Source organism: Oryx dammah, unplaced genomic scaffold, assembly GCF_014754425.2.
Source record: "Oryx dammah isolate SB20612 unplaced genomic scaffold, SCBI_Odam_1.1 HiC_scaffold_23, whole genome shotgun sequence".
NCBI classification, from domain to species: domain Eukaryota; kingdom Metazoa; phylum Chordata; class Mammalia; order Artiodactyla; family Bovidae; genus Oryx; species Oryx dammah.
Genome location: NW_024070207.1, coordinates 119,638,810 through 119,662,275, shown reverse-complemented (window position 1 = coordinate 119,662,275; position 23,466 = coordinate 119,638,810). Strand labels below are relative to the sequence as shown.

Here is a 23,466-nt window from a genome sequence, read left to right as displayed (position 1 = left end):
CTTCCTAAGCGATCAATGCAAAGAAATAGAGGAAAACAATAGAATGGGAAAGACTAGAGAGCTCTTCAAGGAAATTAGAGACACCAAGGGAACATTTCATGAAGGACAGAAATTGTGTGGATCTAACAGAAGCAGAAGATATTAAGAAGAGGTTGCAAGAATACACAGAAGAATCATACAAAAGAGATCTTAAAGACCCAGGTAACCATGATGGTGTGACCAGTCACCTAGAGCCAGACATGATGGAGTGCAAAGTCAAGTGGGCCTTAGGAAGCATCACTATGAACAAAGCTAGTGGAGGTGATGGAATTCCAGCTGAGCTATTGCAAATCCTAAATGATGATACTGTTAAAGTGCTACACTCAATATGCCAGCAAATTTGGAAAACTCAGCAGTGGCCACAGGACTGGAACAGGTCAGTTTTCATTCCAGTCCCAAAGAAAGGCATGCCAAAGAATGTTCAAACCACCACACAATTGCACTCATCTCACACACCAACAAAGTAATGATCAAAATTCTACAAGCTAGGCTCCAACAATAAGTGAACCAAGAACTCCCAGATGTTCAAGCTGGATTTAGAAAAGGCAGAGGAACCAGAGATCAAATTGCCAACATCTGTTGGATCATACAAAAAGCAAGAGAATTCCAGAAAAAAAAATCTACTTCTGCTTCATTGACTATGCTAAAGCCTTTGACTTTACAAAGTCAAAGTTTGTTGACTTCACAACAAACTGTGGAAAGTTCTTCACAAGATAGGAATACCAGACCACCTTACCTGCCTCCTGAGAGGCTGAAGGGGACGACAGAGGGTGAGATGGTTGGATGGCATCACCAACTCAATGGATATGAGTTTAGCAACCTCCAAGAGATGGTGAAGGACAGGGAAGCCTGACTTGCTGCAGTCCATGGGGTGGCAAAGAGTCAGACATGACTGAGTAACTGAATGACATGGGCTCTGATGACCCTCCTCTTGTAAATCCTTCGTGTTTTCCCATTTCTGCTGAATAAAAGCCTTACATTCTCCCACAGAGCTTGAGGATGCTGATTCATTTGTTGAACAAATGTTTATTGAATACCTACTCTGTTCAAGGCATTATTTTAGATGGTAAAAAGGGAAACTTATAGCCTTTGTGGTTATTGCATAAGGGAAGAATCTTGCGTAGGAGAGAAATAAGTAAATTTAAAAATTCATTTGATTTAAAAAACTGTAATATTAATGCCTGTTCATACTGTTCATGGGGTACTCAAGGCAAGAATACTGAGGTGGCTTGCCATTCCCTTCTCCAGTGGACCACATTCTGTCAGACCTCTCCACCATGACCAGCCCGTCTTGGGTGGCCCCATGGGCATGGTTTAGTTTCATTGAGTTAGACAAGGCTGCGGTCCATCGCAGCCAGAGCTACCCCACGTCCGAGGTCAGGGGCAGCAGCCAAGAGGAGCTACCCCTCATCCGAGGTCAGGGGCAGCGGCTGAGAGTGCCAGGCTGCAACAGTGCAGAAGCCTTAGATTTAAGGGACTAGATCTGATAGATAGAGTGCCTGATGAATTATGGACGGAGGTTTGTGACACTGTACAGGAGACAGGGATCAACACCATCCTCATGGAAAAGAAATGCAAAAGAGCAAAATGGCTATCTGGGGAGGCCTTACAAGTAGCTGTGAAAAGAAGAGAAGCAAAGCACAAAGGAGAAAAGGAAAGATATAAGCATCTGAATGCAGAGTTCCAAAGAATAGCAAGAAGAGATAAGAAAGCCTTCTTCAGTGCTCAATGCAACGAAATAGAGGCAAACAACAGAATGGGAAAGACTAAAGATCTCTTCAAGAAAATTAGAGATACCAAGGGAACATTTCATGCAAAGATGGGCACTATAAAGGACAGAAATGGTATGGACCTAACAGAAGCAGAAGATATTAAGAAGAGGTGGCAAGAATACACAGAAGAACTGTACAAAAAAGATCTTCACAACCAAGATAATCCTGATGGTGTGATCACTCACCTAGAGCCAGACATCCTGGAATGTGAAGTCAAGTGGGCCTTAGAAAGCATCACTATGAACGAAGCTAGTGGAGGTGATAGAATTCCAGTGGAGCTGTTTCAAATCCTGAAAGATGATGCTGTGAAAGTGCTGCACTCAATATGCCAGCAAATTTGGAAAACTCAGCAGTGGCCACAGGACTGGAAAAGGTCACTTTTCATTCCAATCCCAAAGAAAGGCAATGCCAAAGAATGCTCAAACTACCACACAATTGCACTCATCTCACACGCTAGTAAAGGAATGCTCAAAATTCTCCAAGCCAGGCTTCAGCAATACGTGAACTGTGAACTTCCAGATGTTCAAGCTGGTTTTAGAAAAGGCAGAGGAACCAGAGATCAACTTGCCAACATATGCTGGATCATGGAAAAAGCAAGAGAGTTCCAGAAAAACATCTATTTCTGCTTTATTGACTATGCCAAAGCCTTTGACTGTGTGGACCACAAGAAACTGTGGAAAATTCTGAAAGAGATGGGAATACCAGACCACCTGACCTGCCTCTTGAGAAGCCTGTATACATGTCAGGAAGCAACAGTTAGAACTGGACATGGAACAACAGACTGGTTCCAAATAGGAAAAGGAGTACGTCAAGGCTGTATATTGTCACCCTGCTTATTTAACTTATATGTAGAGTACATCATGAGAAACACTGGGCTGGAAGAAACACAAGCTGGAATCAAGACTGCTGGGAGAAATATCAATAACCTCAGATATGCAGATGTCACCACCCTTATGGTAGAAAGTGAAGAGGAACAAAAAAGCCTCTTGATGAAAGTGAAAGAGGAGAGTGAGAAAGTTGGCTTAAAGTTCAACATTCAGAAAACAAAGATCATGGCATCTGGTCCCATCACTTCATGGAAATAGATGGGAAAACAGCAGAAACAGTGTCAGACTTTATTTTTCTGGGCTCCAAAATCACTGCAGATGATGACTGCAGCCATGAAATTAAAAGACGCTTACTCCTTGAAAGGAAAGTTATGACCAACCTAGATAGCATGTTGAAAAGCAGAGACATTACTTTGCCAAGAAAGGTCCATCTAGTCAAGGCTATGGTTTTTCCAGAGGTCATGTATGGATGTGAGAGGTGGAGTGTGAAGAAAGCTGAGCACCGAAGAATTGATGCTTTTGAATTGTGGTGTTGGAGAAGACTCTCTTGAGAGTCCTTTGGACTGTAGGGAGATCCAACTAGTCCATTGTGAAAGAGATCAGCCTTGGGATTTCTTTGGACAGAATGATGCTAAAGCGGAAACTCCAGTACTTTGGCCACCTCATGTGAAGTGTTGAGTCATTGGAAAAGATTCTGACGCTGGGAGGGATTGGGGGCAGGAGGAGAAGGGGATGACAGAGGATGAGATGGCTGGATGGCATCACTGACTCGATGGACATGAGTCTGAGTGAACTCCGGGAGTTGGTGATGGACAGGGAGGCCTGGCGTGCTGCAATTTGTGTGGTTGCTAAGAGTTGGACACGACTGAGCGACTGAACTGAACTGAATATTAATGCGGTTTACAATGTCTGCATCTATCAGTCATTTAAACTTTAAGTAAGATATAAACCTAAGCTGGTATGATGAGCAAGGTGAACTAAATAGGAAAGTAGTAAGGAATGGAATGAAGGAAGCTGATTTTTTGTGCATTGTCTTATCCTTTTGCTTTTAAAATAGAAATGTTCCCTCAGCCTTCTCACTCTGTATAAAGAGCAGGGTCTCTATAAGGGAACTTTATTCTTTCTCTTGGGCAAACAGGAGCAGGGGTGCTCTGAATACCCGCATGTCTTCACAATAACAGAAGGGGATGTGTGATAATGCTTCAGTAAATGAGTTCTTTAAGAAAAATCAAATGGGTTGGGAAGATCCGCTGGAGAAGGGATAGGCTACCCACTCCAGTATTCTTGGGTTTCCCTGATGGCTCAGCTGTTAAAGAATCTGCCTGCAATATGGGAGACCTGGGTTTGATCCCTGGGTTGGGAAGATCCCCTGGAGAAGGGAACAGCTACCCATTACAGTATTCTGGCCTGGAGAATTCCATGGACTGTATACTCCACGAGGTCGCAAAGAGTCAGACACGACTGAGTGACTTTCACTTTCACCTAGAAAAAGATGGAGAGCCAGAGTAATGGAGATAAAAGATTGGTCACATTTTGGTAGATGCTGTATGTGCAATTTCTACATCTCCTGGGCTTCCCTGATAGCTCAGTTGGTAAATAATCTGCCTGCAATGCAGGAGACCCTGGTTCGATTCCACTGGAGAAGGGATAGGCTACCCACTCCAGTATTCTTGGGCTTCTGTTGTAGCTCAGCTGGTAAAGAATCTGCCTGCAATGTGGGATACCTGGGTTCAATCCCTAAGTTAGGAAGATCCGCTGGAGAAGGGAAAGGTTACCCACTCCAGTATTCTGGCCTGGAGAATTCCATGGACGGTATAGTCCACGGGGTCGCGAATAGCTGGATACGACTGAGTGACTTTCACTTCACTCTGTATCTCTGTACAAAATAATATCAAGCTCACTTTTCTCCCAAACCCATGTTTTTAAATTTAAAGATAGCTTTTAAAAAATCAATAGTGGTTACTTTGGAAGGTTCTTGACAGAAGAGAGCACAAGGGAGTGTTCTGTGGTGATGGGAATATTCTAAGTCTGCATCTCGGTGCTTGTTAAACAGGTGGGTATAGATGTAAAAAAGGTATCATGCTGTCACTTACGATTTGTGTATTTTTACTGTGTTTAACATATACTTCAGTGAAAAAGGGAAAAAACTAAGTAAAACGCAAGTCTGTGTTTTAGGCCTGCAGATGTGCGGTAAACTAGACATCAAAAATTATAGGCTCTGGGGTCCATGAAAGAACTGATTAGATCTTTCCAATCGCTTCCCATTTGCTCAGATGATGACATGATTTAGCAAAGTGTTAACTTGCCTCCTTGTTACTGACACCCATTGGGTTCCCATACAAAACCTATCTAGAGAGGGAAATAGGAAAACAAGTAAGGAAGGAGGGAAATACACACAGTTCTCAGCTGAGACTGAGATTCAGATTCTCAGCTGAGACTGAAATTCAGAGAGTTTCATGCTCTTTGGGAATTTCATTCAGTGGGGCTTTTCCATGGTGTTAATAGTTTTGACCCCAAGAACTCTGTAGGATTGTTACATCTGCCACAAAGCCAGAAATATCATGTCTGAAGCTTTTTTCCCTAAATAAGTGCAAAAAGTTCATAAAAGAATCCAATTAAGCAAACCTATGATTAAGAATATTAAAATCGGGTCACTTCCAATAGCAAACAAAATACCACTGAATTCCTTGTTGCATGTTTTAAAACTATTCATTTCTGCTATTATTAGTTTTTAATTTCTCAAAAGTAAACTTTTCAAAATCATAATGAAATTTCCAGGTTTTCTGGTTTTGATTCAATTAAACTATGCACATGCCCTCTGATTATTTTTATATGATGGACATATTTTTGTTTGATGAAAATATTTCCTCTGTAAAAAATGAAAAAAAATAGATTCTTACTGTGTTAATAACAATTTTAAACTCACAGATCCATTTGATATTCCCCTCCCTTAATAAAGTGTCAATTTTTAAAAAATTTCTGATTACTAGAGATTTTCATTTTGATTCTTTTACTCTTCCTTTATGTTAAAGAGTTCATGGCATTGATCTCAATAAAATAAAACCTCAAAAAAAAAAAAAAACAAAGTCTTTATGCTAGGAAGAAATTTAAATATATTTAACTATATTTATATTGATATCTGTAAATGAACTCCACAACTGACAAAAATCATTTTTCCTGTCTAAAATGTTATTTTAACTTGGATATTTAGAACTCAAAACTATTGCTTTTCCTTTAGAAACGTGGTATTTATGTTCTCAGAATAGCTCACAGAGGTAGGTAATTTATTTAGCAATGAAGGTGAAATACTGTATGTTTGTGGCAAAATTTTAACAATAATAATATAATTATAGTAATAGCAAAATATTACTGAATAAAACATAATAATTTCACCTTTTAGCTATTGTTTGAAGAAAAGCATGCTTAATAACATAAACTTGATCATCTTCAAATAGCCTATACTTGTCAATATACATAAAACAGAATGAATAAAGAGTTCAAAAAATAGTATGAATCATCTCACCAACCAAAAACAACTACTCTTAGTATAGTGCTGTGTTCACTTCTAATACTGAAAACATTCTTGCATGATTGGGAGTACACTGTACTGTTTTTGTATCTTGCTTTTCCCTGTCATTGTTGTATTTTAATGATTTTGAAGATTGTCAGAATGGATTCTTTGTCTAATCTCACTTCAAATCCCAAATCTTTTATTTTTTTAATATAAATTTATTTATTTTAATTAGAGGCTAATTACTTTACAATATTGTATTGGTTCCATACATCAACATGAGTCTGCCACAGGTATACACATGTCCCCATCCTGAAGCCCCCTCCCTCCTCCCTCCCTGTACCATCCCTAGGGTCGTCCCAGTGCACCAGCCCTGAGCACCCTGTATCATGCCTCGAACCTGGACTGGCGACTCGTTTCATATATGATATTATACATGTTTCAATGCCATTCTCCCAAATCATCCCACCCTCACCCTCTCCCACAGAGTCTAAAAGACTGTTCTATACATCTGTGTCTCTTTTGCTGTCTCGCATACAGGGATATCGTTACCATCTTTCTAAATTCCATATATATGCATTAGTTTGCAGCACTGTTTATAATAGCCAGGACATGGAAGCAACCTAGATGTCCATCAGCAGATGAATGGACAAGAAAGCTGTGGTACATATACACAATGGAGTATTACTCAGCCATTAAAAAGAATACATTTCAATCAGTTCTAATGAGGTGGATGAAACTAGAGCCAAATCTTTTCTTTCTTTAAAATAACTGGGCCACCCTTTTATTATTATTATTATTATTTTGTTTTGGATTGAATAGGTATAACACAAAGCTGAGAAAGGAAAGAAAAGGGAATCAGGAAGGGAGAGCATGACAGAAAGGAAGAGTTCAGGTAACAGTGCAAGAGTCAGAGGAGGTCTATGGATAGAAAAGATATTTGAGAGAAAACGAACAGAAACTTGGAACAGTGAACTTCAGAATAACATGGATTCTAGCATTAGAGCAAAACGGCAATAAGCATCATTTGATTCTACCCCATCATTTGATAGTGAAATGAAAGTCACTCAGTTCAGTTCAGTTCAGTTCAGTTGCTCAGTCGTGTCCGACTCTTTGCGACCCCATGAATCGCAGCACGCCAGGCCTCCCTGTCCATCACCAACTCCCGGAGTTCACTCAGACTCACGTCCATCAAGTCAGCGATGCCATCCAGCCATCTCATCCTCTGTCATCCCCTTCTCCTCCTGCCCCCAATCCCTCCCAGCATCAGAGTCTTTCCCAATGAGTCAACTCTTTGCTTGAGGTGGCCAAAGTACTGGAGTTTCAGCTTTAGCATCATTCCTTCCAAAGAAATACCAGGGCTGATCTCCTTCAGAATGGATTGGTTGGATCTCCTTGCAGTCCAAGGGACTCTCAAGAGTCTTCTCCAACACAACAGTTCAAAAGCATCAATTCTTCGGTGTTCAGCTTTCTTCACACTCCACCTCTCACATCCATACATGACCATAGGAAAAACCATAGCCTTGACTAGATGGACCTTAGTCGGCAAAGTAATGTCTCTGCTTTTGAATATGCTATCTAGGTTGGTCATAACTTTTCTTCCAAGGAGTAAGCTCTTTTAATTTCATGGCTGCAGTCATCATCTGCAGTGATTTTGGAGCCCAGAAAAATAAAGTCTGACACTGTTTCCACTGTTTTCCCATCTATTTCCATGAAGTGATGGGACCAGATGCCATGATCTTTGTTTTCTGAATGTTGAACTTTAAGCCAACTTTCTCACTCTCCTCTTTCACTTTCATCAAGAGGCTTTTTTGTTCCTCTTCAATTTCTACCATAAGGGTGGTGACATCTGCATATCTGAGGTTATTGATATTTCTCCCAGCAGTCTTGATTCCAGCTTGTGTTTCTTCCAGCCCAGCATTTCTCATGATGTACTCTGCATATAAGTTAAATAAGCAGGGTGACAATATACAGCCTTGACGTACCCCCTTTCCTGTTTGGAACCAGTCTGTTGTTCCATGTCCAGTTCTAACTGTTGCTTCCTGGCCTGCATACAGGTTTCTCAAGGGGCAGGTCTTTTCCACAGTTTATTGTGATCCACACAGTCAAAGGCTTTGGCATAGTCAATAAAGCAGAAATAGATGTTTTTCTGGAACTCTCTTGCTTTTTCCATGATCCAGCATATGTTGGCAAGTTGATCTCTGGTTCCTCTGCCTTTTCTAAAACCAGCTTGAACATCTGGAAGTTCACAGTTCACGTATTGCTGAAGCCTGGCTTGGAGAATTTTGAGCATTCCTTTACTAGCGTGTGAGATGAGTGCAATTGTGTGGTAGTTTGAGCATTCTTTGGCATTGCCTTTCTTTGGGATTGGAATGAAAAGTGACCTTTTCCAGTCCTGTGGCCACTGCTGAGTTTTCCAAATTTGCTGGCATATTGAGTGCAGCACTTTCACAGCATCATCTTTCAGGCTTTGAAATAGCTCAACTGGAATTCTATCACCTCCACTAGCTTCGTTCATAGTGATGCTTTCTAAGGCCCACTTGACTTCACATTCCAGGATGTCTGGCTCTAGGTGAGTGAAGTCACTCAGTTGTGTCCAATTCTTTGTCACCCCATGGCCTATACAATCCATGGAATTTTCTAGGCCAGGATATTGGAGTGGGTAGCCCTTCCCTTGTACAGGGGATCTTCCCAACCCAGGCATCGAACCCAGGTCTCTCGCATTGCAGGTGGATTCTTAAGGATGCATGTTTATCAAGTTTAATGTCTTTCTTTGGGGACAGAGACATTTGGAGGCAATTCTTGAAAGGGAACACAGATCTGCTGATTCTCAACCTTGATTTCCTTCTTCTAATCTCTGAGGTATAAAAAAATTGAAGAGCAAGAGGTGTGTGGCATTTCCTCGAGGACTAAGAAAGGAAATAGTGGAAAAGAGATGGTGACTTAATCGATATCCTGATAAAAGACTTGATCAGAGGTGGCTGGAGCCTGGAAAGTTAAGGAAAGGGAAACATAGCAGTCCCTGAAGGACACAGAGAAGTGAAGACTATGTACAAGCTACGATCCTCACATGGCTTTTTAGATCCAGAATTACCTGCTCCAGATTTGTGAAAATTCTAGAATGAATGCTACAATATACTATTGACCTGTCCATGTAGTTAGCAAATGAAAAGATAGTGAAGTATTTGCCCATTTGATGGAAGGAGAGCCAATACTTGCCACAAACAATTATGCTTATTACATCATTTTTTGCCCTTGAAGCAAAGCCCACCTGTCCAACTTCAAAGCATGATAAATTTTACATCTTTTGGACATCAGTGTGCATAAGAGCCCACTTTCCTGTTAGATTGTTTCTCAATGTTCTTCTTTCTTTCTTTCTTTAATCACCTAAATTATGTATTTATTTATATAACTTTAAAGTTTTAGTATTGTAATTGGGGTATAGCCAATTAACAATGTGATGGTAGTTCCAGGTGAACAGCAAAGGGACTCAGCCATACACATACACTTAGGCATTCTCTCCCCAAACCCCTCCCATCCAGGCTGGCACATAATATTGAGCAGAGTTCTGTGTGCTATATAATAGGTCTTTGTTGGTTATCCAGTTTTAATACAGCAGTGTGTACATGACCTTCACAAAATCCTTAACTATCCTTTCCCCCCAGAAACCTCTTGATTCTAGAATAAACTTGAGACGAGTGCTACTGGGAAGGTGACAGTCAGAGACTGGAAGATGGGAAATGGAGAGTAAGAGGTTACAGCAAAATTCTATAGTATTTTAAAAATTTACCAATGACTACTGTTCATTTGAAAATTAGAAAACATTGTCCTGAGTGAGAGCTGAGATTTCATCATCTGTATCAGTGTTACTCTACTTAATACCAAATATATTTTTGGTTTGCTTCTCAAGAATCAGATCTCACAAATTAAAAACTTGTTTTCAATTTTCTTTTCTTTGCTAAGGCTCACCTTGACCTTATCCTGTCCCATGGACTTGAAGAATTTTCCAATGGATGTCCAGACTTGTACAATGCAGCTGGAGAGTTGTAAGTCATTACTACTGAAATAACCACCTGCTTGTTTTAAGCAATGACTTGGTTCTTTTCAGTGTGTCATTAAAGAGAAAAAAAACCCATAAGAGTCAATCTATACCTATTTAACAACTCCCAAGGTCCTAAGGGAAGGACAAGTAAAAATGTGTGTACATGACTTATACCCAAGAGCACAAAGACCATTTTTCAAAGTAAAAAGCCAAATAACTTGCCCTTCCTCAAAAAACAAGCCTGATTTAGTAAGCTTTTCTTTGAAATGAAAATGTCTCCTGGGAAAATTAAGATTATTAGTCATTTAACCTCTATAATGAATCACTCTCTAGTCAGAAAATTGTATTTCCTTCTATCTTATGCTTGTATAGACCTTCACTTCAGAGGAATTTTAGCAGGAAGGGATAATTGATTTGAGGACAAGATACAGGGGTCTTAGTCAGAGGAGGATGTAAAAATGAGGGGCATTTAGACGACATGGAATAAGGGGATCTCCCTTAGATGGGCAATGGACATACAAAGACAAGGTGAAGGAAACAGAGAAATGCTACTACTTTGTGCCCTTTATGTCCTGGCTCTGATGCTACTGAAATCTTTAACATGTGCCATAAGTTGCTGATGCCTCCAAGGTAATGGAATTTTCAGTCAGCAGACAAGAAATTTTTTTCTGGCTTGCTCTATCAGTTGCTCTGTTTGTAAAATGCAGAGAATAGTAAGTGTTACTGACCTACAGGGATGTTAGGAGATTTAATGAGGCAGGGGCAAGAAAATACTTTTAACTTCTTGGTTTAGAAAAATAATAAATGTAAAAAGACACATCAACTATTATTTAAAAAGAGCCAGTGACAGGGATTTCTTCTGATCATTTAAAATCATTGTAGATTTCCCTTGAAACTTCCTACAAAAATAAACAAAATAATGAAACATCTTTGTTTGAAGAGGTTGTCAGGGATAAAATGAGAATTTCTGATTTACAATAGGCTTTATGCATTCATTTTTCCCCATTGCCCCTTCTCTTCAGAAGATAGTTAAGAAAAACTTTTTCTTACATAATGATTCCTTCTTTGTGTCTTCTGTACTGCTCCAAACTCTCCCCTGCCTCAACCTAATAGCTTTTCTATAAAGCAGCAACCATAGCTATCATCTGAGGTTCTTCCAAGGCTTAATCATGTCCAACTCTTTGCAACCCCTTGGTCTATACAGTCCATGGAATTCTCCAGGCCAGAATACTGGAGTGGGTAGCCATTTCTTTCTCCAGGGGATCTTACCAAGCCAGGGATTGTACCCAGGTCTCCCACATTGCAGGCAGATTCTTTAACAGCTGAGCTACTAGGGAAGCCCCCTTCAAGGCTTAAAAACTCCAATTAGTAAATATGCTTGGTGCTTGCAGGATCTAGAAGTAATGAAATCAAAGAAGCAGTGATGTGTTTACCACTAAATTTGACTGTGTAGGGTGGGAAGTGGCCTTTACTTTTCTACCCTCATATTCTACCCTCCTTCCCCACATTTTTTCCTCTTCTATATGACCCCAAGCTGCAGCTTCCAAGTGGCTGACAAGGACTATTACTGTAGCAGTCAGCAAGAAAAGGGTGTTTGGCAAGCCTCTAGTATTAGGTAGAGATATCCAAGAATTCCTCATACAGTACTGATGTGGAAGAGATAGGGTTGACCACTCTCCTTGTGGACCATCAATGCTTGTACAAAGCCCTCTTTGTGACTCCTTGCTTGTTTTTAATTTCTGGCTTTGAATGAAAAAGGTGGTCCAAAGAAAGAGGAAAGTAGATTTCAATTAATTTTGCAATTGATTTCTGGGTAGCTTTGGTGAGTCACCTTTCAGTAAACAAGAATAAGAATCTATAACCTTAATAAACATGCTGAGGTTACTGGCTAGCCAAAACCTCACATAATAACCCTTGTCTGCCTCACTCTCCTTTTAGAGTTTATATCACACATAAAGGAAGAGGGGAGAGAACTGATGCCTGAAAAAAGAGTAGCCTTCATTGCCAGGGTGCAAAAAGATCCAGGAGTACTTGACATAACAACCTAGTTAGCAGGAGCTTGGAGACTAAGAGCTGACTTTAGTTTACTCAACTGATAATAATCTTACTTCGAATGGTTCAAGAGTCATGTAGCAATATGACTATATAACAGAGAATCTGTTTTACTTCATATTCAGCATTGTGATGAGTTGGCCCCTTTAGCAAGAAACTAGCACAAATGAATATGCTTAATTTGCATATTCTACAACTTTCTCTTAGGTTACCTACCTACAGCCTTTCCCACTTGCTAAAGTAATTGAGGATTGACCATAAGGACGTGAACATAAACTTTCTGAAAACAAAGGTAATAGACCCAAAGAGAGTAGCCAAGTTTGTAATGGAAATATTTTAAGCAGGGCTGTGATGAATCCATCCTCATTTTTAAAAAAATGCTTTTCATTTGAAATACTGAGACTGGTACCATGAACTACATTGTTTTATTGGATAACCACAGACACAGCTCTTTCAAGTAAAGGCAATCTTCAAAGCATTTCTGTTTGTTTACTTGTTTGTTCTTCAGAAGATTTAGTGGATAAAGAAGGCAGAAGAAAAATGGACTTTATAGATTCTATTCTCTCATTATACAGAAAAAAATCATTCAGAAATAGCTTGTTGTCTTCAATTTCTTTGGCTCCAATGACATGTAGTTGTCATGATGATAACAGCTCTTTTATTAAAAAATGCTCTTGAATTGACCGATCATGTCTGCTTTAGATGACCCCCTTGATTGTTTCTTTACCTGGCTAGACTTTCAAGCTTTCTTGAAAAGATGCATTCAATTTTTCACTGTGATTTGTTTGCTCCAGTTGGGTACACAATGAATGACCTGATATTTGAGTGGTTAAGTGATGGTCCAGTTCAAGTTGCTGAAGGATTGACCCTGCCTCAGTTTATTTTGAAAGAAGAGAAGGAACTCGGCTACTGCACAAAGCATTACAACACTGGTAAGTTTCCTTTCAGCTGCTAAACTCAAATGGGCTCCATCTGCAGCTTAGCGTATAAATCTTATCACCTTATTTTCTGCATATTTATCAAGAAAGTTGAGCTACAAAGAACTGCCCTGGGCTTGGCTCAAAATCCCTTCAACACATAAGATGCCTATACCCCTTGGAATGAATGGGTCAGAGAGCATGACAGGTAATTTTTCAAAAAGAGAGAGAGAAGGAAAGAGACTTGGGAATCTTGTGCTATTCTCTTGCTGACCATCTACTATCAAAGGACTTTGAGGAACGATGTATGATACCTTGTAAGTGGTACAGGAAATGTATAAATTTTGGCCCGTTCCCAGCATCCACTCTTGACATTGGCTCCTCAGATCAATTTGCACTTTCAGGACTTCCATGGGCCAGTGGTTAAGAATTCACTTGCAATGCAGGGGTCAAGGGTTTGGTCACTGGTCAGGGAACTAAGATCCCACATGCTGTGGAGCAACTAAGCCTGCACACCAAAACTACTGAGCCTATGTGCTCTGGAACCCATGTGCCACAACTAGAGAGACCATGCGCCACAACAAAAGATCCCACATGACACAACGAAGATCCTGCTTGCCACAATTAAGACCTGAGGCAGCCAAATGAATTAATAAATCGATTTTAAATTTGCACTCTGCCTTAGTGGAAGAGAGAAATTACAGGTCTTTGCAAACCCAGAAATACAGCTGTTATACTCTCCAGTCCTAAACAGCGTGCGTGAAAATCAGTTGGTGGGAAGTCAGCTGGCTGTAAAAGTCATGCGTTGTCGCTAGTGCTGACAGACACATGGTGCAAGGGGAGAATCTGAGGTAGTAGCAACAAGTGGGCATCTGTTGTTACCAGGAAGATGATGCCCGCCCAGTAAAGCCGACGGCTTTTCCTGTGAATGTCCTGGTCTTTCATATCACAAAAGCTGATCAAGGAGAAGCAATTGAGACATGATGGTTTGTTCAGTGACTGCTCAGGGAGTCACTCCTGAGTAAATGGTCCATGAACATTTGTTCTAGAAGTCAACAATGCTTTCTATGAAATAACTAAAATCTGATTCTAAGCTCTTCTTCCTGACCAAGAAGAACCCAACACTATCTCTTATCATTTGTGTGGGCTAAGCCAAATTACCTTCTGGGCTTCTAATGCCAAGCCAATTAAAAAGGAAGGGAAGTGGTAAGGGGAAGGAACATCTGTCTCATAATAGTATGTTAAAAGTTGTAATGTCTGTACATGTACTCTATTTTAGAGGCAATGAAACACTGTAAACAAATTCTGAGAGAGATGGGAATACCAGACCACCTGACCTGCCTCTTGAGAAATCTGTATGCAGGTCAGGAAGCAACAGTTAGAACTGGACATGGAACAACAGACTGGTTCCAAATAGGAAAAGGAGTACGTCAAGGCTGTATATTGTCACCCTGCTTATTTAACTTATATGCAGAGTACATCATGAGAAACACTGGACTGGAAGAAACACAAGCTGGAATCAAGATTGCTGGGAGAAATATCAATAACCTCAGATATGCAGATGACACCACCCTTATGGCAGAAAGTGAAGAGGAACTAAAAAGCCTCTTGATGAAAGTGAAAGAGGAGAGCGAAAAAGTTGGCTTTAAGCTCAACATTCAGAAAACGAAGGTCATGGCATCCTGTCCCATCACTTCATGGGAAATAGATGGGGAAACAGTGGAAACAGTGTCAGACTTTATTTTGGGGGGCTCCAAAATCACTGCAGATGGTGACTGCAGCCATGAAATTAAAAGATGCTTACTCCTTGGAAGAAAAGTTATGACCAACCTAGATAGCATATTCAAAAGCAGAGACATTACTTTGCCGACTAAGGTCCGTCTAGTCAAGGCTATGGTTTTTCCAGTGGTCATATATGGATATGAGAGTTGGACTGTGAAGAAAGCTGAGTGCCGAAGAACTGATGCTTTTGAACTGTGGTGTTGGAGAAGACTCTTGAGAGTCCCTTGGACTGCAAGGAGATCCAACCAGTCCATTTTGAAGGAGATCAGCCCTGGGATTTCTTTGGAAGGAATGATGCTAAAGCTGAAGCTGCAGTACTTTGGCCACCTCATGCAAAGAGTTTACACATTGGGAAAGACTCTGATGCTGGGAGGGATTGGGGGCAGGAGAAGAAGGGGACGACAGAGGATGAGATGGCTGGATGGCATCACCGACTCGATGGACGTGAGTCTGAGTGAACTCTGGGAGTTGGTGATGGACAGAGAGGCCTGGCGTGCTGCGATTCATGGGGTCGCAGAGTCAGACACGACTGAGCGACTGAACTGAACTGAACTGAAACAGATTCTAGGTATATTCTAAATGTCCTCAAGTAATTACCCAGGAGATTATGAAATTTTTACAATGATCAGATTAAATTCATAGCTTCTAAAAATGTCTATTTTTCTCTTGCTATTGCTAACATGAAGATAGATATACAATTATCCAAATCCTTTAGGAGCCTCACATGAACTTCACTGCTTAGGAAGGCACAGTTTCAACTATTTCATATTATATGTTATGTATTAAATGCTATATAGTGTATGCTACACATATACGCTGTTGGTTACATATTGTATGCTATATATTACATACTATAATTCCCACAAAACATGAATCGTTTCTTTCCACTGAATAGTCTAGAAAATTTGGAAGCTCTGTCTAAACAATCACACTGCCAGAAGCCCAGATCTGAAAACTAAATATGCCATATGGTTTTGAGCCAGTGACTCTCTAGATCACTCATTCTCACACTGTCATTTTCATTACTGGTCGAGTTGGAAAAGAGTTGAATTGGGTATGTAGAGTTAGTGTTTTGTGCACTCTTTCAAATCTGTCTTTAATGTTCTTTTTTAATAAAAATAAAGTGGGAGGCTGGAATGGGAAAGATAATTTCAAATAGGCTTTTAAATCATCATTTCCTGTTTCCAGGAAAGTTTACCTGCATCGAGGTTAAGTTTCACCTGGAACGCCAGATGGGATATTATTTGATCCAGATGTACATCCCCAGTTTGTTGATAGTCATTTTGTCCTGGGTCTCTTTTTGGATAAACATGGATGCGGCCCCTGCCAGAGTTGCACTGGGCATAACGACAGTCTTAACAATGACCACCCAGAGTTCAGGCTCCAGGGCATCTCTGCCAAAGGTAAGCAATCTCCTCAATTCACAACAAGTGACCTGAGAAGTTTGTCAAAGGTCTTAAGGGCTGGAGAATTCTGTGAAGACAGAAATGTTTGCTCCCGTGTGGCACCTGGAGATGCAAATACAGTAAGAGAATGGAAAGATGAGTTTGAGAGCATTAAGGGTTCTTAGAGAAAGGGGGGATCTTTGCAATCAGATTAATTAGGGGAAAGGGGATTCAGGGTTGAGAGAGAAGAGGAATGAGCAGAGGCAGAAACATGGCTCAGGAATTCTCAGAAGCCCTTGAGTACTTTTGACCTCATGTTGTTTACGAGGCATGAAGCTTACAGGAATTGGAGTAAGATTGATACAACTTATGTTGTATTGTCAAGTATTTATTGGGGAGGCTATTGTGATTCATATACTCGGTGAAGTCATTTCCTGTAATAAAAGATTGAATTTGTTTCTGTTTAGTCACTGAGTTGCGTCTGACTCTTTTGTGAACCCATGGACTGTAATTAAGCTACTGCAAATTTACACAGAAAAGCCATATGCAACGAGTGTACATAGGAAATGAACGTGCAGTATTAGGGTGCAGCAAATCAGATATCTGTTTGTTCGCTATGCCTTAATTTACCTTAATGGCTAATAACATTACTATTTTGAGTAACATAGTTACCTAGAGAATAACAGTGGAGTCACTGAAGATGGTAAAAATTCTGGCAACTGTGGCAGGTTTACAAAGAAGTATGGAGTGGATATTAGGGGCAAAAAGACATTTTGAAGTACCTTGAATAATATAATGGTTGCATAATTTATTTTTATGTAAGAGTGGCTGTCTGCACTTGTAAATATTGCTCAGGAAAATAATGATAAACATCCTGCCTGTGAAATGCCCCAGAACCTCAGCATGTTCCTATGTATATTTCCCCCTTTCACTGAGTACATTGAGTCATTAGCCTCAATTTTCCAGGACTGTGAGTTCAATTTAGTATGCAGTATACACTGTCTCATACTGGTTTAGCAGTTACTACAAAACCCAGTTCCAGAAAGTAACTGAGATGTAATCCTCTATCTTTGCTGGCTTGGGCTTATGTTTAGTTGTGCTGCAACTGACATGATAAGAAATGTTATATCATGTTCCACATTATCGCCTGTGTTGGAAGATAAGATGACATATGGAAGAGTTCTGTGGCTTTAATGGAATTTTGTTGAATAGTGGGAAAATAGTTATACTAATTTTTCAAGTTTCATGCCCCCAAAGATAAATATTAGATAATGTATGCTAATAGAGAAAGAAATAGATCTGTCTCTGATACTTTTGTACTTTATAGTATAACAAATAGTACAAAACACCTATGTCATATTTCTACTGGAATACAGATGTCAGAAATGGTAACAGCTTTTTTTTTTCCAGCTACATAATCACATATCAGTACTGCCTAACAGAAATTTTAATCCACTCTATGCCTCCTCCCAAACAGGTTCGTTTGTTTATTTCCCATTATTTATTAGTTACTGCCGTCACTGTATGCCATGCCATTTAACCTTAGGACACACAAATATATTGCACAATTTAATAGATAGTTAAAGTATTGGTGGTACACTGCAAACAGATAATGTCAAAACATAAGATATTTAGCCTCCGACAACTCATTGATACAAAAAGAATAGTCATTTACTTCAAAATGGGAGCTTGAGATTATATAAATTTGTTATTCATTCTTATTAGCCATTGTGATTTTACATCATGGCCAAAACTATTGTTAAAAAGGAGATTAATCAAGATGGTAGTGTAGGAGGACATGGAAGTCACCTCTTGCCATGAATACATCAAAAATACATTTGCATGTGGAACAATATTCATTGAAAACTAAATGGAAACTAGCAGAAAGACTCTTGTACAAGCAAGGCTAAGAAAGATACATATGGAATCAAGTAGGAAGGGGAGAAAAACAAGTCAGGGCCCATGACCCTGGGAGGGGTCTCAGAGGAAAAGAGAGATTACATGAACAAACACCAGCTTTGGGGAGTAAGCAGTGAAAACCACGGACTGGACGCCCCAGTCCAGGGGTCATATACAGAGTAGATGAGCCCTCTTGGCTGCTTGGAGGATACTGGGACCAACAGGAGGTCTGTAGGAAGCCTGGTCTCTGCTCCTGAGGAGTGCTTGTGCACTGGCTTGCCCTGGGGCAGGGCAGAGAAGATGGTTAGAGGACTGCTCCAGGGGCTATCAAGTTTCCCACAACTGCTTGGTGTTTGCTCCAGCAAAGCTTACTACACGTCTCAGTGTGGTATGTGATCCAGGGCTGCCACAGCCAGGGAAAAAGCTAGGCCATGGCATACAGAGATGACCTAGTCCTGGGGCAAAGCCTGGGTGATGCAGCAATAACTATTGTTGGCACATACTCAAGCACTGTATCAGAAGCAGCCCAGAACTCTGAGGGCGGCTACTCCACTACAGTTAACCCCGATACACAAAGAGAGTCCACACTGGCCCCTCCTGCCCTGCAGTGCAGCTCCACAAAAGGGCGGCAGTGTCACAGACTGCGGGACTGATCAGCAGTGAGAGACAAGTAGGACTTGGACCTGAGGCTGCATCTAAGCAGATAGAAATAATTGCTGGCACCTGCACAGGCAGCACATTAGAAACAACACAGACTTCTGTCTATGGCAAAAATGAGCTGAGAGGGCCCACGTGGGCCTCCCTTCTGCAATTTCCACCTCTGGGGCGAAAGTCCCAGTGCTGGGAAAGGGGAAAGCAGATACCTAAATGGAACAGAGCCAGCTCAGGTACAACCCACAGGGCTTCTGCTCCAGCTACTTGGAGGCCAGTGCTGGCCACTGAGTAGAAGGAAAGTCCCAACTCACACCCAGCTACAGCTCTAGCTCCTCTGTCTCCAGCCTCACATCAATGTAATAGCTACAAACATAATAGCTACCAGCACAATCTGAGGAAAGACCTTGCTTATGTCCACGTCAAATCTGTTCTCTCTCCAAATGCATTAGGCAGACACAGTCTGCATAGGGACGCTTCCATATATGACATCTCTGCCAGACTGGAATAGATAACCGTTTCACTTAAATTCATACAGGCAAACAAAGTTAAGGAAAATAATAAAGCATAGGAACTACGCTCAATCGAAACAGTAAGACAAAAACCACTGAAAAAACATAATTCAGGTCAGGTCAGTTCAGTTCAGTCGTGTCCAACTTTTTGCAGCCCCGTGGACGGCAGCATGCCAGCCCTTCCTGTCCATCACCAACTCCCGGAGCTTACTCAAACTCATGTCCATTGAGTCAGTGATGCCATCCAACCATCCCATCCTCTGTCATCCCCTTCTCCTCCTGCCTTCAATCCTTCCCAGTATCAGGGACTTTTCAAATGAGTCAGTTCTTTGCATCAGGTGGCCAAAGTATTGGAGCTTCAGCTTCAGCATCAGTCCTTCCAATGAATATTCAGGACTGATCTCCTTTAGGATGGACTGGTTGGATCTCCTTGCAGTCCAAGGGACTCTCAAGGGTCTTCTCCAACACCACTTTCAAAAGCATCAGTTCTGTGGCACTCAGCTTTCTTTATAGTCCAACTCTCACATCCATACATGACTACTGGAAAAACCATAGCCTTGACTAGATGGGCTTTTGTTGGCAAAGTAATGTCGCTACTTTTTAATATGCTATCTAGGTTGGTCATAATCTTTCTTCCAAGGACCAAGCGTCTTTTAATTTCATGGCTGCAGTCACCATCTGCAGTGATTCTGGAGACCCCTAAAATAAAATCTGTCATTGTTTCTGCTGTTTCCCCATCTATTTGCCATGAAGTGATGGGACCATACACCATGATCTTCATTTTTTGAATGTTGAGTTTTAAGCCAACTTTTTCACTCTCCTCTTTCACTTTCATCAAGAGGCTCTTTAGTTCTTCACTTTCTGCCATAACAGTGGTGTCATCTGCATATCTGAGGTTATTGGTATTTCTCCCTGCCATCTTGATTCCAGCTTGTGCTTCATCCAGCCCAGCTTTTCTCATGATGTACTCTGCATATAAGTTAAGTAAGCAGGATGACAATACACAGCGTTGATGTACTCCTTTCCCGATTTGGAACCAGTCTGTTGTTCCATGTCTGGTTCTAACTGGTGCTTCCTGACCTGCATACAGATTTCTCAAGAGGCAGGACAGGTGGTCTGGCATTCCCATCACTTTAAGAATTTTCCACAGTTTGTGGTGATCCACACAGTCAAAGGCTTTGGCATAGTCCATAAAGCAGAAGTAGATGTTTTTCTGGAACTCTTCTGCTTTTTCAATAATCCAACAGATGTTGGCAATTTGATCTCTGGTTCTTTTGCCTTTTCTAAAACCAGCTTGAATATCTGGAAGTTCATGGTTCACGTGCTGTTGAAGCCTGGCTTGGAGAATTTTGAGCATTACTTTACTAGCATGTGAGATGAGTGCAACTGTGTGGTAGTTTAAGCATTCTTTGGCATTGCCTTTCTTTGGGATTGGAATGAAAACTGACCTTTTCCAGTCCTATGGCCACTGCTGAATTTTCCAAATTTGCTGGGATATTGAGTGCAGCACTTTCACAGTATCATCTTTCAGGATTTGAAAGAGCTCAACTGGAATTCCATCACCTCCACTAGCTTTGTTTGTAGTGATGCTTTCTAAGGCCCACTTGACTTTGCATTCCAGGATGTCTGGCTCTAGGTGAGTGATCACACCATCGTGATTATCTGGGTCATGAAGATCTTTTTTGTATATTTCTTCTGTGTATTCTTGCCACTTCTTAATACCTTCTGTTTCTGTTAGGTTCATAACATTTCTGTCCTTTATTGTGCCCATCTTTGCATGAAATGTTCCCTTGGTATCTCTAATTTTCTTGAAGAGATCTCTAGTCTTTTCCATTCTATTGTTTTCCTCTATTTCTTTGCACTGATCACTGAGGAAGGCTTTCTTATCTCTCCTTGCTATTCTTTGGAATTCTGCATTCAAATGGGTAAATCTTTCCTTTTCTCCTTTGCTTTTCACTTCTCTTCTTTTCACAGCTATTTGTAAGGCCTCCTCAGACAGCCATTTTGCTTTTTTGCATTTCCTTTTCTTGGGGATGGTCTTGATCCCTGTCTCCTGTACAATGTCATGAACCTCCATCCATAGTTCATCAGGCACTCTGTCTATCAGATCTAATCTCTTGAATCTATTTCTCACATCCACTGTATAATCATAAGGGATTTGATTTAGGTCATATCTGCATGGTCTAGTGGTTTTCCCTACTTTCTTCAATTTAAGTCTGAATGTGGCAATAAGGAGTTCATGATCTGAGCCACAGTCAGCTCCAAGTCTTGTTTTTGCTGACTGTATAGAGCTGGAGATACTCTTCTAATTATTAAAATACATAATTATATAGAAATAAATAATTGACCTGATAAAGAATGCAAAGCATTGCTAATAAGAATGTTAACTGAATTAAGGAAAACAATAGATAAATATAGTGAGAATGTTAATAAGGAACAAAGAATATAAAAAAAGACTCAATCAGAAATAAAGAATTCAATAATGAAAAATAAACACACTAGAAGAAATGAAAAGCAGACTGACACAGAAGAATGCATAAGTGATCTGGAAAACAAAGTAATGGAAATCACATAAAAGAAAATAAATTTTTAAAAATGAGAACAGTTTATGAGATCTCTGGCTTAGCATTAATTGTACCAATATTCAAATTATAAGGGTCCCAGCAGGAGAAGAGGGTGAAGGAGATTGAAAATGTATTTGAGAAAATTATGGCTAAAGACCTCCCAAACTAGTGGAAAAGGAAAGAGATATCCAGGTACAGGAAGCACAGAGAGTTCCAAACAGTATAAAACCAGACAGATACATCATAATTAAAATGGCAAAACTTAAAGACAATTTTAAAGGCAGCAAGATAAAAGCAGACTCATATACAAGGAAACTCCATAAGGCTATTAGCTGATTTTTCTGCAGAAATATTGCAGGTAACAATGAGGTACCACTTCACACCAGTCAGAATGTCTGCGATCCAAAAATCTGCAAGCAATAAATGCTGGAGAGGATGTGGAGAGAAGGGAACCCTCCTACACTGTTGGTGGGAATGCAAACTAGTACAGCCACTATGGAGAACAGTGTGGAGATTCCTTAAAAAATTGCAAATAGAACTGCCTTATGACCCAGCAATCCCACTGTTGGGCATACACACAGAGGAAACCAGAATTGAAAGAGACACATGTACCCCAATGTTCATTGCAGCACTGTTTATAATAGCCAGGACATGGAAACAACCTAGATGTCCATCAGTAGATGAATGGATAAGAAAGCTGTGGTACATATACACAATGGAATATTACTCAGCCATTAAAAAGAATACATTTGAATCAGTTCTGCTGAGATGGATGAAACTGGAGCCGATTATACAGAGTGAAGTGAGCCAGAAAGAAAAACACCAATACAGTATACTAACACATATATATGGAATTTAGGAAGATGGCAATGATGACCCTGTGTGCAGGACAGCAAAAAAGACACAGATGTGTATAGCGGACTTTTGGACTCAGAGGGAGAGGGAGAGGGTGTGATGATTTGGGAGAATGGCATTGAAACATGTATAATATCATGTAAGAATCGAAATGCCAGTCTATGTCTGATGCAGGATATGACACGCTTGGGGCTGACGTGCGGGGATGACCCAGAGAGATGTTGTGGGGAGGGGGGTGGGAGGGGGGCTCATGTTTGGGAACGCATGTACACCTGTGGTGGATTCATGTCAATCTATGCCAAAACCAATACAGAATTGTAAAGTAAAAATTAAAAATAAATAAATAAATTAAAAAAAAAAAAAGAAGAGAGTTGCATGATATATTCAAAGTGCTGAAATGGAAAAACCTGCAACTTAGGATACGCTACCCAGAAAGACTGCTATTAGCATCAAGCAGATATAAAACTCAGAAGAGCAAAAGCTAAAAGAGTTCATCAAAACTAAACCTATTGTAAAAGAAATGGAGAAATGTTAAAGGGGTTTTCTCTTTGAGGGAGAAGGGAAAAAGTAAGAATCTATAGAAAATTGAAGTTCCAAAAAGGAAAGGAAAGGAAAAAATATAGTAAGAATTGAGGATCTACCACTTAACTAAGCCGGT

At 40.4% G+C, this 23,466-nt stretch overlaps 1 protein-coding gene across 2 annotated transcripts in view; it reads left to right on the top strand.

Moving 5' to 3' along the window:
- The window catches only part of GLRA2 (glycine receptor alpha 2), a 209,504-nt gene that overhangs the window by 64,839 nt on the left and 121,199 nt on the right, over positions 1–23,466 (top strand). For both annotated transcript variants that reach the window (XM_040266603.1, XM_040266602.1), the window contains exons 5-7: positions 10,113–10,195; positions 13,038–13,175; positions 16,131–16,345. In XM_040266603.1, the coding sequence (XP_040122537.1) occupies positions 10,113–10,195; positions 13,038–13,175; positions 16,131–16,345 (436 nt within the window). The remainder of the gene's footprint in view (positions 1–10,112; positions 10,196–13,037; positions 13,176–16,130; positions 16,346–23,466) is intronic.